Consider the following 16,088-nt stretch of genomic DNA (forward strand, 5'->3'; position numbering starts at 1 on the left):
GCTGGACAAGAGGAAGAGTGTTGGGGACCACAGGGCACAATGCAACTTTCTTCCAAGTATAATATATTATTCCTTATAAACCAATTCCATTATCTCAGTCTTTCGAAACTTAACGTTGAAGTAGCTGATGCTGAACCTATGAACTGCTTGTATATGAATATGCCCGTGACCCGCAGACTAAGAAAAAAAAAAAAAAAAAGTCTACGTAAACACAGAAATAAAACTCAAAGATGTAGTTGTAGAGGGTTTCCAGAATAGCAGGTAACACCAGGCCAGCAGTTAGCGTTGACTGAATTACAATAATAGCTTTTTTTTTCTAGCTACTGCTTCAACGTAAATTAGCTCAATTACTTTTAAGTCATTATCCATTACATTTTACACTGGTATCATTTGATTAGGCACATTTCACAGTGAATAAAATCAGATTTAATTAATAATTGTTATTTGAAAGTCCATACAGCCATAAAAGCAGTGCTCACTCTTAGAACGATGCCACTTAGGTAGTCCTTGACAAAGACAGAATAACGCGATTTTATTAAGGAAAAGGGTGGAGGAAATCCCCAAACTAACATTAAAGCCATCTACATGGTAGCTATCGGGCAGTGGCGTGTAGTGCACCTTTAAGAAGCAGGTATAAATTTTAAAGTTTTCCTAATTTTGTTTTCCTAATTTCAACATATGTTGTAAACATATTTCCAATATATTTCATAAGCAGCAATGCAAAAAAACATGGGAAATATGGATAGATGTTTTGTTTTGTTTAGTTTTGTTTATTAAATTTTATATACAATCCATCCAGCTTCAAAAGAAGAAGAAAAAATGGACAGTTGGATATTATGAAAGAATGAGGGTTCGTTTAGGGGCTTCTTTTTTTTGGTCTGCCTCTTGTTTTGCGGGCCGTGCCTGATGAATTCTTGGCAGCTCTGCCTACCCCTCTGGATTTAGGTGTATTCCGCTTCCTTGCAATGGAAACCTTTGACCGTTCAGGCGTCTTTTTAGCACTCTTCCCCCCACCGTTTACTATTTGGGAAGGAAGAAAAAAACAAGTAGAAGTAAAGAAAAATTCTCTGAAGAAGTTAAACTAAGACAACTGCAGCATTCTTTTAGCTTGTTCTCTAACCAATATAACTCATGGCAATAATTAAAAAAAGAATAGTAGATGTTAAATCAGCCAGTTAAATGTATTGCTGACAGCTATGAAGTCTCAATGACGAGAACCTCTGCATTCCATTACAAAGCCAATACTGAAAATGCCAGTCACAACAAAACACCACCATGTAGGGATCATGCTGCTATGAGGAGACCCGAGGAGGATGGATTTCAGACCCTCTGGTCTGAAATTCTAAACAATACCTAAAGATGCTGCTAAAAAACAATGTTGACATCCAAGAGTTTTGAAAAAATAATTGAAGTTATAAGCTTTTGTCTAACAATTTGTTATGATAAATGTCATTCTTGTTGTGGTCGCATCATAACAATAATGATTTTACTTGTGAATAAACTAAATTTGATTTTTTTTAGCAAGACTGAGAAGGGTCTGGTAAAGGAAGTGTAAATTTACCTCTGTCCGTGCTGGTCTTCTTTTTCTTGGCTGGACTTTCATCAGTGTCTTCAGTGTCTGCTGGCTTCTCTGCCACTCTCTTTCTCTTTGTCATCACCTGGACATAGAAGGAAATATGAGCTTTTTCTCTTCCATAGACTGGCCTTACAATCTTTAGTTGTAACATTTAGTTTCAATGTCTTTCTATCAAACTCCTGCAGATAAACAGGAAATATATGGATGGATGGACATCCGTCTTCTCTCAAAACATAATAAAACTGCCGCAAAGAGCAAAAAAGGTAAAATGCAGAGCAAGATATAATATTTTGAATTCTAAGGAGATTTTTTTTAATTCAAATGGAGATAAAGAGAGTCTGAAGAGGCTTTGTAGGCCTGGAGCATTTGAGGGCGAGCAGAATGAAAACACATCTGTCGAGGCGAGGCCTTGACTTGGCGATGACATGACCCGACTTCTCTGAGCCCCCGGCCTTGTGTATGTGAAGTGTGAGTAAATGCAATTATCTCTCTGCCATCTCACCAGCCACTGACTGCTCACACACATAAATACATTATAAATGTCACACTCATATTTTGACTATACAGCAACAAATTGAAAAACCTTTAACTTCCTTTACGCTTACCTTAATTTCTGGACTATAAGCCACTCCTTTTTTCACACGCTTTAAGCACTGCAACTTAATCAATGATGCAGCTAATTTATGGATTTTTGGGGGCTAACGAGCTTCATGCTGCCAAAACATTTAGCCTCGTCACATCGGACCAATGAAATTACCATGAAATTCTGAGGCTGATCAATTCCGACACTGAAGAAGACCATTTTAATGGTTTAAGTGTGCAGGAGAAAGTGATCGGCAGGAGTGGGACGAAGCGGGGATAGAAAATGGATAGATAGATGGACTTTTCCTTGTGTTATTCATTATTACTTTTTCATCAGCCGTGTTACAGCCACTGTTCAGAAGAAAGCGTTACTAGCACATATTTACGGATGTTACCAGTATGTATTTAATTGAAAGTAAAAAAAAGGCTTCGGTGCAAATAGCTCACGTTACAAAATGGACAACTGCGGCTTATAGACCAGTGCGGCCAATATATGTACACATACATTCATTTGTTTATTTTTAGCTGGTCCGACTTATATTTGGGTGTGCACAATGGTCTGGAAAATACAGTATTCATAAGGAATGTCAAAATGGAGGGTCTGCCCACCTTCAGCAACAGAATAGGAGCACAGACTGATGAAGAATGAATGAAAGAAAGTGTGGTCTTTCAACAAGGGGACTTCTCAATTCACCATTCTCCAACCTGGTTCTCTGCATTAACGTTAAACTCACAACCTCCACTGAAGCTCCACCCTCATTCCTATTTTTGCCTCTACTTCAACGATTGCTACCTCGCAATCATCATGCAGCGCCTGCTGAGGTGAACAGATTGTCAGGATAATTACATAAAATAACCAGCGCCAGGGCACGGTAACCCCTCGGCTGGCAATGCCAGGTCCCCAGTGGCATCATCCATATGCACAGAGAGCAAGAGAGCAGGAGCTGGAGCATGGGAGTGATAGACTGAAGAAAAAAAAGTGTTATTCACTATGCGGTGACGATCTTGTCTTAAATGTTGCCACTTCACCAGAACTACATTTCAACCAAGTCTGGTCCAACACACCTGGTTATTGTCTTTGTAATCCTGATAAGCACTTAAGAAGAACAGACTACCAGTCAGAATCAGAATCTGAGAAAAATTTTATTAGTCCCTGAGGGCCAATTGGGGGGCACATGGGGTAGCAGCATCAAATTATGAACAAGAATAGGAAGTTAAGAAAATTACTGTCACATTTAATTATACATAGCAAAATTTGACCACTGCATTTAACCCTTCATGGATGAACCATGAGCAAAAGGCAGCTACTTAATGCAACGGGAGCAGTTAGGGGTTCAGTGTCTTGCCCAACAACACTTCAACAGGCTAGAAGGAGCTAGGAATCAAACCAGGGAAGGTTCGGTTCCAAGGACGACCACACTCACCCTCTGCCCCTTGAACCATGCTCAACTCCTCTATAAAGTGTTAATATATAGGTCGATATATATACACAATCACTAGGACAAAACATCACTGATTATATTTTTCAATTACTACAAAGCAGACCTCTAATAGTGGCAACATCAGCAATGCCAAATCAGGATTGATGTACACTGTGTGCACAATTATTAGCCAAGCGATTATGTTGACCATGGCATAATTTTATCCATAATTTCCAACTCCAAGCTGTATATACTTGAATGCTTATTGGATTTAACGGTGATGTGTATTTGTGTAACAAGGGACAGTGTGGCCCAAGGAGGTGTGCCTAATTATTAGGCAGATTCTTCTCCTCAGGAAAAATGGGCCAAAAAAAGAGATTTAACTGACTGTGAAAAGTTAAAAATTGTAAAAAGTCTTTCAGAAAAATACAGCACTCTTAAAATATCCAAGATATTGGAGTGTGAATACAGAACCATCAAACGTTTTGTTGCAAATAGTCAACAGGGTTGCAAGAAAAGTGTCAAGTAGAAAAGACACAAATTAACTGCCAAAGATTTAAGAATCAAACATGAAGCTACCAGGAACCCATTATCCTCCAGTGCTGCCTTATTCAACAACTGCAACCTACCTGGAGTGTTAAGAAGAACGAAGTGTTCAGTTCTCAGAGGCACGGCCAAGGTAAGAAAGGTTGAAACCCGACCACCTCTGAACAAGACACATAAGTTGAAACATCAAGAATGTGCCAAGAAATATCTGAAGACAGAGGTTCTGTGGGTTAATGAGGTGAGAGTGACTATTGACGGACCGGATTGCTGGGCCCATGGTTGGATCAGTAACAGACCCAGAGCTCCACTTTGACTCCAGCAAGGTGGAGGTGGGGTACTGGTATGGGCAAGCATTCTTAGAGATGAACTAGTTGGAAAATGTACTCAAAATCAACTCTCAGACCTACTGCCAATTTTTAGAAGACACTATCTTCAGCAAAGGTATAGCAAAAAAGTCTGCGTCTTTCAAAAGGACTTTTTCATGCAAGACAACATTTCATCACATGCATCAAAGTACTCCACTGCGTGGCTGTCCAGTAATGTCCTTCAGGATGAAAAACTCATGACATGGCCCCCTTCTTCACCTGACTTAAACCCTATTGAGAACTTTTGGGCCCTCCTCCGGCAGGAAATTTACAGTGAAGGTAAACCGTACACCTACTTGAACAGTGTCAAGGAGGCTGTGGTTGCAGCTGCACAAAACATTGATTCTGACCAGATCAAGAAATTGACTGACTCCATGAATGGAAGGCTTGTGACTGTTATCCAAAAGAAGGCTGGCTAGATTCACTGAGGTTTTTTTTTCTTCTTTTTTTTTGGGGGGGGGGGGGTCCAGAAATTTTTATTTGTAAATTTTGAGTTTGTTATTCATCTCTTTAAAAGATGAAAATAAACAAGTGAGATGGTAAAATCTCTGTTTTTGATTTAGTGGCATAATAATTCTGCACACTAATTATTGCCCAATAATGGTGTTCCAGTACATATAAATATTAAGAAAGCCAATTGAGGGTTGGTTAACATTTTGGACTGTCCAAAAACACTGTACTTGTACAATCACAAAATTAATCCACAAAAATACAACTTGCTTAATAATTGTGCATTCAGTGTCTAACGCCCTTGAAATCTCATTTGTATACACTGAAAATGCCAATGTTGAATTGCTTCATTCCAGTACAGTCAAACAGTTTATTTTATAGTTCAAATACAAAATTAATAGTACAGTATCAAAGAAAATAAGCTGACATACCCAGCTGGCTGTTTATGTGAAGAACAATAAATCATCATTATTAAATTGTAGCGCAATCGAAAATATTGTCAAGATTTTGGAGAAAGACGTCTACAATATATCTTACAATGAAAATTTCACCAACATGGCCAAATCATCTGAGTAAAAATCTTAATCATTACAGGGCCAGATAATCAATAAAAATGAGTTCTATGAGAGAACAAAGCTACAGTAACAGTGAATTGATGTCTGTGCGCTGGTTGATGTCAGTCCAAACATAAACAAAAACTGTTTTTGGCTTTCTACTTTTACCTCTCTACAAAGACTGTTTGATGTGAGAATGTCAGTGAGCTAGTGTGCTAGAAAAAGCAACACATTACAGGTACGTTGTCGATTCAACCAAACAGTCTGTATCAAAACCAAAATTACGACTTGAAAACTGCTAAAACACTCTGTAGAGCTGCGTAGTCACACAAGTCAGTTTAAACATCTGATAGGTGAATTCAACTCTAAAATTCGAAACAAAGAAATGCATGATGCTAAAATGCAATTCATTGTCGCATCTAGGGGTCTTCCCATTTAATATAAATTCATAAATAAATATAAAAACAACACTGAATGATATTGAAGAATGTATTTTGTGCATGATAATACTGGATCTTACATTTAACATGGCATAAATCAAACATCAGGGCACCAGACTGTGCTTTTGAGAAAAAAAATGGTGAGATTGTAACCAGTGTAACTGCACCTGTAAATTGGCCCTGACCTCATCAACCTTCTTTGCTGCACACACGGAGGAATTGTTTAACCTACCAGCTAATACACAAACAAATAAACAACTAATGGCTTATTGCTGTTTGCAATATATGCACTAAATTGATTAGATACTAATCTATATTACCTTTTCACTCTAGTTGGACACTAACCTGAGAAGATGGTCCTGCTTCATTAACAGCAAAAAAGTCCAGCTTCCCATCATCTTTCAAGCTGGCACTATTGAGTCCAGCCTGCAGAATTTCGCGAAGCTTTGGGTATGGTGGATCGTCTTGGTAGTCCAGAGCTTTCACTTCCTCCATGAACTTCTGGATTTCATCTGCGACACAGACCAACACAAGAACAAGAACAATTTCACACCCTCTGCAGGCATCTTGTATCGGTGATCTTATTTACAAAGTTCACAAAAACAGGCCAGGAAACATAACCCAGAAAAGCTGTGAATCTGAAGAATAATAAATATTAATAATAACAACTTTAACAGCACAATGTGTATATAAAGATTTTGGTAACAGTGGAAACTGTCACGTATGTCACATTAACTGCAAATCTACAATAGCTTAGGCATCAAAATAACCAAAGGTGCAAGTAAAATTTCCTTTGCAACAGTTCTCTTTGAATTGAAGGAAACAAAAATTGTGGGCAATTATGTCTGATCATTAGTTCATCAGCATTTTTTCACTGTTGACACAACCTCAACATTCTGCAGTCATCTGACACTGCTTTGGCACTTAAGGTCTGGAAGGTCAGTAACATCGCTCATCCAATCCAACTAGCTATCAAATACAATCAAAAATGTCCATGCTCACCGATTAAAATCACAAGAAGAAATGATGCCCAGGTGACATTCATTGTTCCGGTCACATTTTCAAAGGGATAGACCCACAGTTTGATTGTTCTTACACCATAGATAGCACAATGTATAACCCTCCGTGACAAATTAATTTTTTTGTCGTACCCCCCCATTGTTGCCAGGCATGGCAGATAATTATTGATCTGTGGACAGCGTTGATACATCAACAGTCTTAAGTGCTCGCGATTGATCATCTATGGAAGAATGCAGGCACAATGATGGTGATATATGAGCTTGATATACAGTTCCTGTTGGAGTGCCATTTTAAAGGGAAAATGGCTTGCAGGTGACTATACGCATTATTTCATAGAATTTTGGTTGGTGTGTCATGCTCTGGCTTAATGCTGACAAACACATCTATAATGCATGCAACATTTTATGCTGATGACCTAAAATATAAACGATACTTTAAAGTATTCACATTTGTTTTGTTTTTTTTATGAATATAAATAATACAGTAGCCAGACCTGTCCTTGTGAAGAGTTCAGACTATCTCTATTTCAACCGTCAATGGCACAATATTGAACTTATCCTGATTCAGTCTGTTTGCTGTGACTCATTTCAGACATGACACACACACACACACACACACACACACACACACACACACACACACACACACACACACACACACACACACACACACGTTTGATTGTGCTCAGCAGGGCAGAAGAAAGAGGATGTGATGCTTCCTGTTCATCCTCTGCCTAAGCTGATACACTGCCTGCAGGTCAGTGTGCAGACATTAAAAGACAAAGTTAACATAAGTAACCATTTTCAGCCGGCACTTTGAATGTTTACTGCATGTCTTCTCACGTCATTCCAAACAAGAACCAAATGTATAGGGATAGACCATTTCATTCACAGAAGGAACTGCGCTCGACAGTTTTGTGGTTTTGGACTTCATGGCATCTAAAATGTCCAAACATCAACATATTGCAACAATATGCATAATCATTTTTTTAATTTAATCTATACAAATTATGAAGTGATTCGGTTTATATTTACATTTATATTTCTTTATTTGGTTTATATTTCTTTATATTTAGAGAGCATGCTAGCCTATATGTTTACGTATCATCAACAGGTTGGAAGACTTCAGACATTGTTAAGCACTTCAGTGTTTCACAGTTTGATTCTCTTTAATTCATTCTTATTCTCTTAAAACGACTGTTCAACCTAAATCCTGTTTGGATTGGAATTTCAACTGGAGAAAGTTTGAGCACGTTTTTATTTGGAGATGAAAAATATATTTCTTGGCTGTCAACAAATATATTTGTTATTATGCTACCTGATAAACAGTTTTTGCCCCTTTAATTTTCCTTTTTACCTGTACAACAATGTCCATCAGTAAAAGTTTGAAATAACTGAAATCAGCCTCTTAGATGTTTTAGGTAAGAAGAAATACATTAATTTAAAAAATCCCTAGGAAAGCTACAGACGCCCATAGTTACACTGCTGTGCCTAGGATGTAAACGTACACAACTCTAATGTTGAGACACACAAATGATTTGTGCTGTGGAGGGGGGCCAATAGGTATTTAATAAATCCACAAATGCATTGAATACATAATAGGAGATGAGCAGACAATCTACATGAGCAACAGGAATGTAGCACTGCCACATGGGGTGCAGCAGCTGTGATGTACACAATAATTATCTTTACAATTTTTTTTTTCTGTGATTATTTTACTTGTTTGCCACAAGGAGAACATCTGATGATGGTGTTGGGCACATTTAGTATGTACATCTAAACTTGAAAAATAAAAAAAAATAAAAAAATTAAATGACTTTAGACCAGGTTATATGGTCATAAGTAAATTTTAATTGCTTGAATGTAGGACATTCACATAAACCCATACAAATAGAATTAAAATTAGAACAACCACAATAATGCTAATATATTACATGTATGCAGAAAGGATCAAATTTGACAATTTAAAGGTCCAAACTTTGGGAAAGATTGAAAGAAGTGTCATTACGATCAAAAGGGGTTGTAAGATTTTCACTGTGTTTAGGTTTTGACGAATCTGTTTAGTGTTTTGTTAAAGAACATAACAAGAGACTGCTTTCCCACACACTTTGTTGTCTTTCCATTACCCATACATGACAAAAAACAATAGTTCTAAATGTCCCACAATAGATCTGGGTTTTTATGCCAAAATATATTAATTTGGATGCATAGCTCTATCTTACCTGGCCTGTCTTGAGAGGAAAAACACGTCTTCATAAACTCTGAGATGTTTTCTCGACACCTAAATGTGAGATTGAAAAAGGACATGTAGCAGACTTGGTGTTTGGTGACAGTACTCATAAATTGTATGTGTGATAACTGCAAGTGTAGTTCTCTCACCTAATTTTTGAGTCTCTAACATAGCTGGGATCATGTAACTTATCCTCCCAGGGTAGACGACCGCAAAGCCACTGGACCATGCAGTAGCTCAGGATCTCCAGGTCACCCCGCCTACAAGCAGCTGGAGCCAAATTATCAAATTTTTAACTTCAAGCAATGACGCCAAGCAAGCATAAGTTGTGAATAAACATCTCAAATATTTTAAGACTCTTGTTAAGTGTTAAGTAAAATGATGGACTGCAACCATGAACCCATAGAACTCATATAGAAATTAATTCATTGAATATAAAAGTAAATCTGTTCTGTTACAATAACAAATTTCAATAATGTTAAGGTACAGAGAACATGAGGTCACATGGCTGAACTTGTTATACCTACCTGCTCCCATGTGAGCATCAATGCTTGTGAATTCAATAGTGCCATCATGACATCTCTTGGGGTCTTCCTTGTAAATTTTCGGGGTACCATCAGGTGCATACCTATATGCCAGCCCATAATCTACCAAGTAGACCTATATTTCACAAAGACAGCAATTCAGGTATGCTTACACATGTGAACAGATGTTCATGTTAAATGGCTTTTAGAGCACAGTGAATATCGCATCACATCCAGCCACAACCAAAAGTATTAAAATAGATCTTTTAATAAATATTGTAATCCTGAAGCTAACTATCATGCATGCACTCGCTCGTGTGTACACACATGTTCACACAAGCGCATACACGAACGCAACTAAACTTGAATGAAATAACAGATCAGTTCTGTTGCATTAGTAATAGGTCAATCCATGTGTCAAAAGAAGAATAAATACCTTTATTATCACATTCAGTCATAAATAGAGCGAATTTAGACCACTGCATTTAACCCATCATGGCTGAACCATGAGCAGAAGGCAGCGAAGGAGCAGCGCTAGGGTAGCAGTTAGGAGAGGGGTGGGCAAACTACGGCCCGCGGGCCACATCTGGCCCGGCCCGTTGGTCTTTTTAATCCGGCCTGCCACAGAGTAGTACAGAATTCATACTTGATGTGAATTATTGGATCAATGAATGAGGGCGCTCCAACGGGAGATATTTCATTTTTGGAACTACTTGAGAACACTAGAGAATTGTCTAGAGCTGAATGACACAGATTGGCTACGTGATTTAGTCTTTATTGTGGACATACTGACACACATGAATGAGCTGGGCGTGAAGCTACAAGCGAAAAACTGGTTTGTGCATGAAATGCTTTCAACACCAAGCTGGTTTTATTTTCGAAGCAAATGTCAGACAATGTTCATACGAATGTCAGACGAGTCTGATATGTACTGTTAAAAATGTGTTTTTTTTTTTTTTTTGTTATATGTATCGAATCTTGTGCTGACCTGCCCTGTCTGTCAAATTTTAAAAGTCAATGCAGCCCCTGAGCCAAAAAGTTTGCCCACCCCTGAGTTAGGGGTTCAGCGTCTTGCTCAACAACACTTCGACTGGCTAAGAGGATCGCGGGAGTTCAACCAGGAGTCTTCAATTCCAAGGACGACCACTCTAATCCCCCTGAGTCACACTGCTCTGTTATTCAGCATGGGTCACAACATCTACTACTTGAGGTTTCCCTCACATCAAAAATGGAAAATTAAAACAAAAATTATAGCTTAATTTTTAGATTTAGAATGTGAGGACTGTAAATAAGACACTAACCTGGTTAGGATCACTGTGGCTCAACATGATGTTTGATGCTTTTATGTCAGCATGTACATACTCATGATGGTGGATGTATTCAAGGGTATCAAGCTTCACAAGAAGAAACAATGTTAGATCTACTGTAAAATAGCGATTGATGCATTTAAATAATAAACATTCCAGAAAATAAAATCCTTTTGATCATCAGCTCGTCAATTACAGCAGAAACCTGATTGATGTTGCAATTTCAATATTATTTGCAATATGAGTAAGGATATGTAAGTTTTCGGGGATCTGCACAAGACAAATATATATTAAAAATATATTTTTCAGCTTCTTACAATCTCAAAATTGCAGTACAGCACACTGCATTTTAGCAACTCTAAAAACCTGTGACTCATAGATGAGTATGAAGTCAAAGTTACAAGTGTGTCTCACCACATTTCAGTCCACAGTCTCTTTGCCAAAAGGCATAACAGAAAACTAGAAAGGTGGACAAGTGGGTGAGTAAAACATGAAATAACTTACCAATCGAAGACCAAGTTGGAGTACAAGTTTTCTGGAGAACCTTCTGCCGCAACTTTCAAACTTCTTCTGCAGGTCTGTGCCAAGCCTGTCCATGACCATGAACCGATAACTATGAGAAGTACATGTTAATGTTACACAACACACTGTTAAATTTACTAAATTATTGAATTTCTGCATAATCAGAAAAAAAACGAATGAAATTCATAAAATATTACATTAACAACACAGCTTAAGCAGTATGAATGGCTTATAACAGGTCTTGTGTTACTCCCATTTGAATCAAAAGCAATGCTATTCTGATTCAGTTTAATGTAATGTTTCATTACGACAGATTCACTCCACACCTGCTTTTCTCACTGCTCTTTATCAAAACCTTCGTATTTGGGGACAGATATGACAGAGGAAGCAAGACCTGCATGTGTTACTGAGAGATTAAAAATCCATTCATTCTTGTTTGTCACTTGGCTGCAATCATTTTATTCTCGTATTATTTTGTGTTGGGCTGCTGGACGTGAACTTGTACAAGTCATTTTTTCCTCAATTACTATTTCCTTTTGTTTTTTTTTTGTGTTTATCAAATTCATTCAGAACTCTACTATTCCTATGAAATGGAATCAAACAGGCTGTGTAACTGAAGAGATTTTACGACGCAAAGTAAAACTGAGTTTGCGATTTAAGGAAATAATGCTATGCAATCTAAATTTCTCAATGCTATTTTTCTACCTCAGATTTTTCCTCTTTTTGTGAAAAGATTAAATTGGGAAATACTCCACTAGTCATACATACCATTACATGAAAATGTATAAAAAGTTCAAACAACGGTTTCAGAATCACAATCATCAAGATCATGCTGACACAATTCGATCCCTACAATATTATTTTTCACAGAAAATCTCTATCAGACACCATGAGTAGAAGCCTGATATGTACTGCTGTTTCTCCTTTAGTTGTGAGTGAGGTCCCTGCCAAAACCAATGAATGAAAAGTGTACCTTTTACCCCCTCTCTCATGAACACCTGAGCCCCAGTACCTGGGAACACCCAGACTTTTCAGTTGATGTGACTTCACCCAGCTCTGGACTGCAGGACAAAACAATGTACATTAGTAAATTTTCAATACATCTTGCATTTTTAAAATGTGTATATATTAATGAAATAAACTATTTGGTATCTCGAAACTTCTAGTAAACACACTGCTAACTGGTACAGGTAAGAGTAATTGCTGTGATGTTCATAGTAATAAGAGTGTAATTCCATTGGGAGGGGGCAACACAAGGTGGCCACAAGCTAATCTGCTGCTGGGACAAATATTTACCAACAACGTGAGATCCCACCATGAATAAAATATGAGCCCCTGGTTCCTTAGTAATATAACAGTTAATTGTCAGGGGAGATTGACATTTGGATTGTTATTATATAAAATGCAAAGCTGTGGCCTGGGGGCCAACGGAGCTGCCACCAAAAGCCCCCCTTCCTCTGCAGGGGCCCCTTTTGCGCCTGTGCTACAAGATTGTCTTTTTTTAATTAAGAAAGTTGCTTTTTCTCTAACTTGTTTTTACTTCACAAAGTTGTATGTATTATGATCATAAGGCTAATATTTCCATTGTGACCTACATTGAGGTGCCTACATTGAAGTTTGTGTGTGTGTTGTGTTGTGTTGTGTTGTGTTGTGTTGTGTTGTGTTGTGTTGTGTTGTGTTGTGTTGTGCGCTTGTGCCCGCGCACTTATACTCATTAAAATAATCAGGTAATACCAGACTAACTTAGTTCCGGTTTAGCAGCTCTCATGTAGAACTTCTGCTCAGAGAACAGGGGTCCATTGTCTCTTGGTTCCTACAGAGAAATCCACAAGTAACAATTTATGTAGATTTTTTTCCTGTTTTTGCTCCAATGCATGACCTTAAATTTTAAAACTCCTTAAAACTCTTTCAACCAGTCTTTTATACAATATGACGTAGGCATCATAAGTTATTGTGGATATGAAGACCATGGTCATTAAAGTAAAGCCCAAAGAAGAAAAGATGAAAAGATACCAACCTTATAACATATAATTAAGCAAAACAACATACTATCTATGAATGATGTATTTTTGGAAATGTATTAGAATTGTAAAAAATCAGTATTAGAGTACTTGAAAATCTTACCACTTTGATGACAAAAGGAGCGTTGGCACCAACACATTTAGTTGAATTCTCATCAGCTGGTAAGGTAAAAAAAAAAAAAAAATTGTGAAGCACATTAGAAATCCTGGAGACCAGGCTTCATGACACGATTAAATTAAAACACATGCAGATAGAATGATTCCCTACAGCAGCAATTTGAATTGCATCTTACATCACATGAACAATTTTTAAACCACTCTCCTCCTCTTACCCAAATAAATGAGGCCGAAGCCTCCCCGTCCGACTGGATCCCCCAGCTTCCATGCTTTCTTCCCAGTGTCTGTGAGCACTTCCCCCGGCGGAAACTCCTCTGCCAACTTTCTCTTCGCTGGAGCTCTGCCTTTCCCTGCCTTTGCTTTAGGAGGCATCTGAAACGCGTAGATCGAAACAGCTGACGTTATAATGCGATCTAGCTACAATTAGCGGACAGTGACAAGCGTACAATGCCCCAATGCATGGCCTGAAATGTACTTATAGCGAACATTTGGAGCTGCTGCAATCGCTTATTTGATTCTATTCACAGAAAGAAGATAATAAAAACGTCAAAACAAACCATGACATACCCGTCTGGGAACTAACGTCGTATGTTAGGCTCAGAAGTATAGCGAACATAGATTCGACTCATGATAAACATCGGGTAATGAAAGCACGCTAGAGCTTCTAGGTGTTAAATGCGGGGGAGTTTTGGCAGCAATTTTGTCATTAGACACAAAAATGCTCGGTAGAGAGTCCAACATCTTCGAAATAATGTAGTTTCACTTAGCCTTCCATGCTAGCCAACTCATCAAAGAACTAGCCGAAACACGAACATCCGATAGGACGGGCTTACGGTGATTTATAATAATATCCAGATAAACAATACTTACACCTGGAATAACTGGAGTAACTTTACGCCTTGACTTTGTTATTGACGTTTACTGTACGCTAACAGAAAGGACCGAACTTCCTGCAAAACTCCGCGCCAGGAAGTGATAATACAAAATGCGGAACTGCGCCTCGCTATTGGCTGACTATACGGAATGCGGAATACGGACTATGCGGAAGTGAAACACGTCATTTAACCGAATCTTAAACTAAAAAGAACAACGTAATCGTAATTCTGGCCGCTATTACTCCCCGAGAGAAATTTTATATTCGCTACCTCTATGTTTTGGCTTTGACTGGATTTTCTTTATGACGAATGGACCAAAATAAATCAATGCAATGATCAGTGGTTATCAATATTAAAACAATTATTTAAAGAGGTTGTTATATTGCTTCCATGTGCAATTTGTGGTCAGTATATTCTATCATGGAAATAGGTAGATCGATACGATATAGATGATTGTGTGGTGCTGTGAGGATGGATGGTGGTGCCGTAGGCGAGTACAAACTATTTTCCAAACACCAGAAACAACTGACCGTTACCTTTCATGGCCCACAATCCCCCTCGACCTAAACCACGCCCCCGGACCCGGGACCTGTGGGATGAGAGGACACGCCCATCTGTGTCCACCACAATGGCTGATTTTCTACTTTTCGACTAAAGCTCTCACATCGAGACACACAGGCACACATATATAGTGAATATGTAATACATACATATACATAATAGATACATTATATCATTCTGCAGCATTGAAAACTTAGGCAATCCACATCTTTGTCTAATTATTCCAAGTGAAATATAATGACTCGTCTTTGAGGTCTAGTTTTCCCTTCCTTTCAGAGAACCCCTTATATTACATTATTATGTTGTCGACCATTTTGGAATGGGCATTGTGGAATTAAGTTTCACACTGGCAATGAAATAAAAAACAAACAGAGTCGGAGGTCATGTAAAAGGCCCTTGAAAGATTCTAACATTTTATGCAATGACTGAATATTCAGAAAACTGCATATATACACAATGTGAATTATGTGTTCTTACTACAAAGTGCTCTTCATCAAATTATTCATCTGCATACCCTTTTCAGAGTGCTTTGTTGTAGCTCTCATTAAGCTACAGAGGCATCCCAGCAGTGATTCCGTTGCATAATAGTGCACATGTCTAATATTTTAATGCTGGTGGTATGTAAATATAACAAAAATGTAAATAAAAATATATATATGACATCCATGGTGACCTGTACTTATCAAAACATGTATGTTAAGAGATACATTGATTTCCCTTCAGATTAGTGAGTTGGCAGTAGTAACAGAAGAAGCACCGACATTTTCAGAAAACTAGGATATCCACGAAAATCTTCATTTTAGTGTATATTATTTGAAATGTTGCTGTAAATGTTGAAATAGCTATGCAAATGTTCAGGGGCCTCCCTTACTTTCCATGTGTCATTTGATTCAAACATATTAGGTTTCAGTTGCTTCCCCACGCACAACTCATGAATAAGATATTGTTTCTCCAGTGTCTTGTCTTTCCAAGTGCCAC

General features: G+C 38.0%; 1 protein-coding gene across 2 annotated transcripts; it reads right to left on the reverse strand.

The window, feature by feature from the left end:
• Positions 1–437: 437 nt before the first annotated feature.
• Positions 438–14,653, reverse strand: vrk1 (VRK serine/threonine kinase 1). 2 transcript variants are annotated; one of them, XR_015107182.1, is made up of 14 exons: positions 14,545–14,653; positions 13,890–14,046; positions 13,661–13,716; positions 13,280–13,349; positions 12,510–12,597; positions 11,519–11,627; positions 11,009–11,101; positions 9,711–9,843; positions 9,333–9,453; positions 9,176–9,234; positions 6,280–6,446; positions 4,209–4,285; positions 1,562–1,658; positions 982–1,020 (listed from the first exon to the last, which is right to left on the reverse strand). XR_015107182.1 is itself a non-coding variant. In XM_086160305.1 (13 exons), the coding sequence occupies exons 2-13, from the start codon at positions 14,044–14,046 to the stop codon at positions 857–859; spliced, it is 1,314 nt and encodes a 437-aa protein (XP_086016431.1). In that variant the 5' UTR covers positions 14,545–14,653; the 3' UTR covers positions 438–856. The 2 variants fall into 2 exon arrangements, 1 of the variants encoding a protein (XP_086016431.1); XM_086160305.1 differs by lacking the exon at positions 4,209–4,285 and having other exon boundaries at positions 438–1,020.
• Positions 14,654–16,088: the final 1,435 nt, after the last annotated feature.

This window comes from Fistularia commersonii, chromosome 15, assembly GCF_037954325.1.
Source record: "Fistularia commersonii isolate RoL2024-O1a breed Wild chromosome 15, RoL_Fcom_v1.0, whole genome shotgun sequence".
Classification (NCBI taxonomy): Eukaryota; Metazoa; Chordata; class Actinopteri; order Syngnathiformes; family Fistulariidae; genus Fistularia; species Fistularia commersonii.

Excerpts from the sequence above, each read along its gene's own strand:
- vrk1 (XM_086160305.1), bottom strand. The coding sequence starts at position 14,046 with ATGCCTCCTAAAGCAAAGGCAGGGAAAGGCAGAGCTCCAGCGAAGAGA. Across the intron at positions 12,598-13,279 it reads AGCTGCTAAACCGGAACTAA|TCCAGAGCTGGGTGAAGTCA; the intron begins GTTAGTCTGGTA and ends TTTGTCCTGCAG. Across the intron at positions 11,102-11,518 it reads TCCAACTTGGTCTTCGATTG|CTTGATACCCTTGAATACAT; the intron begins GTAAGTTATTTC and ends CTTCTTGTGAAG.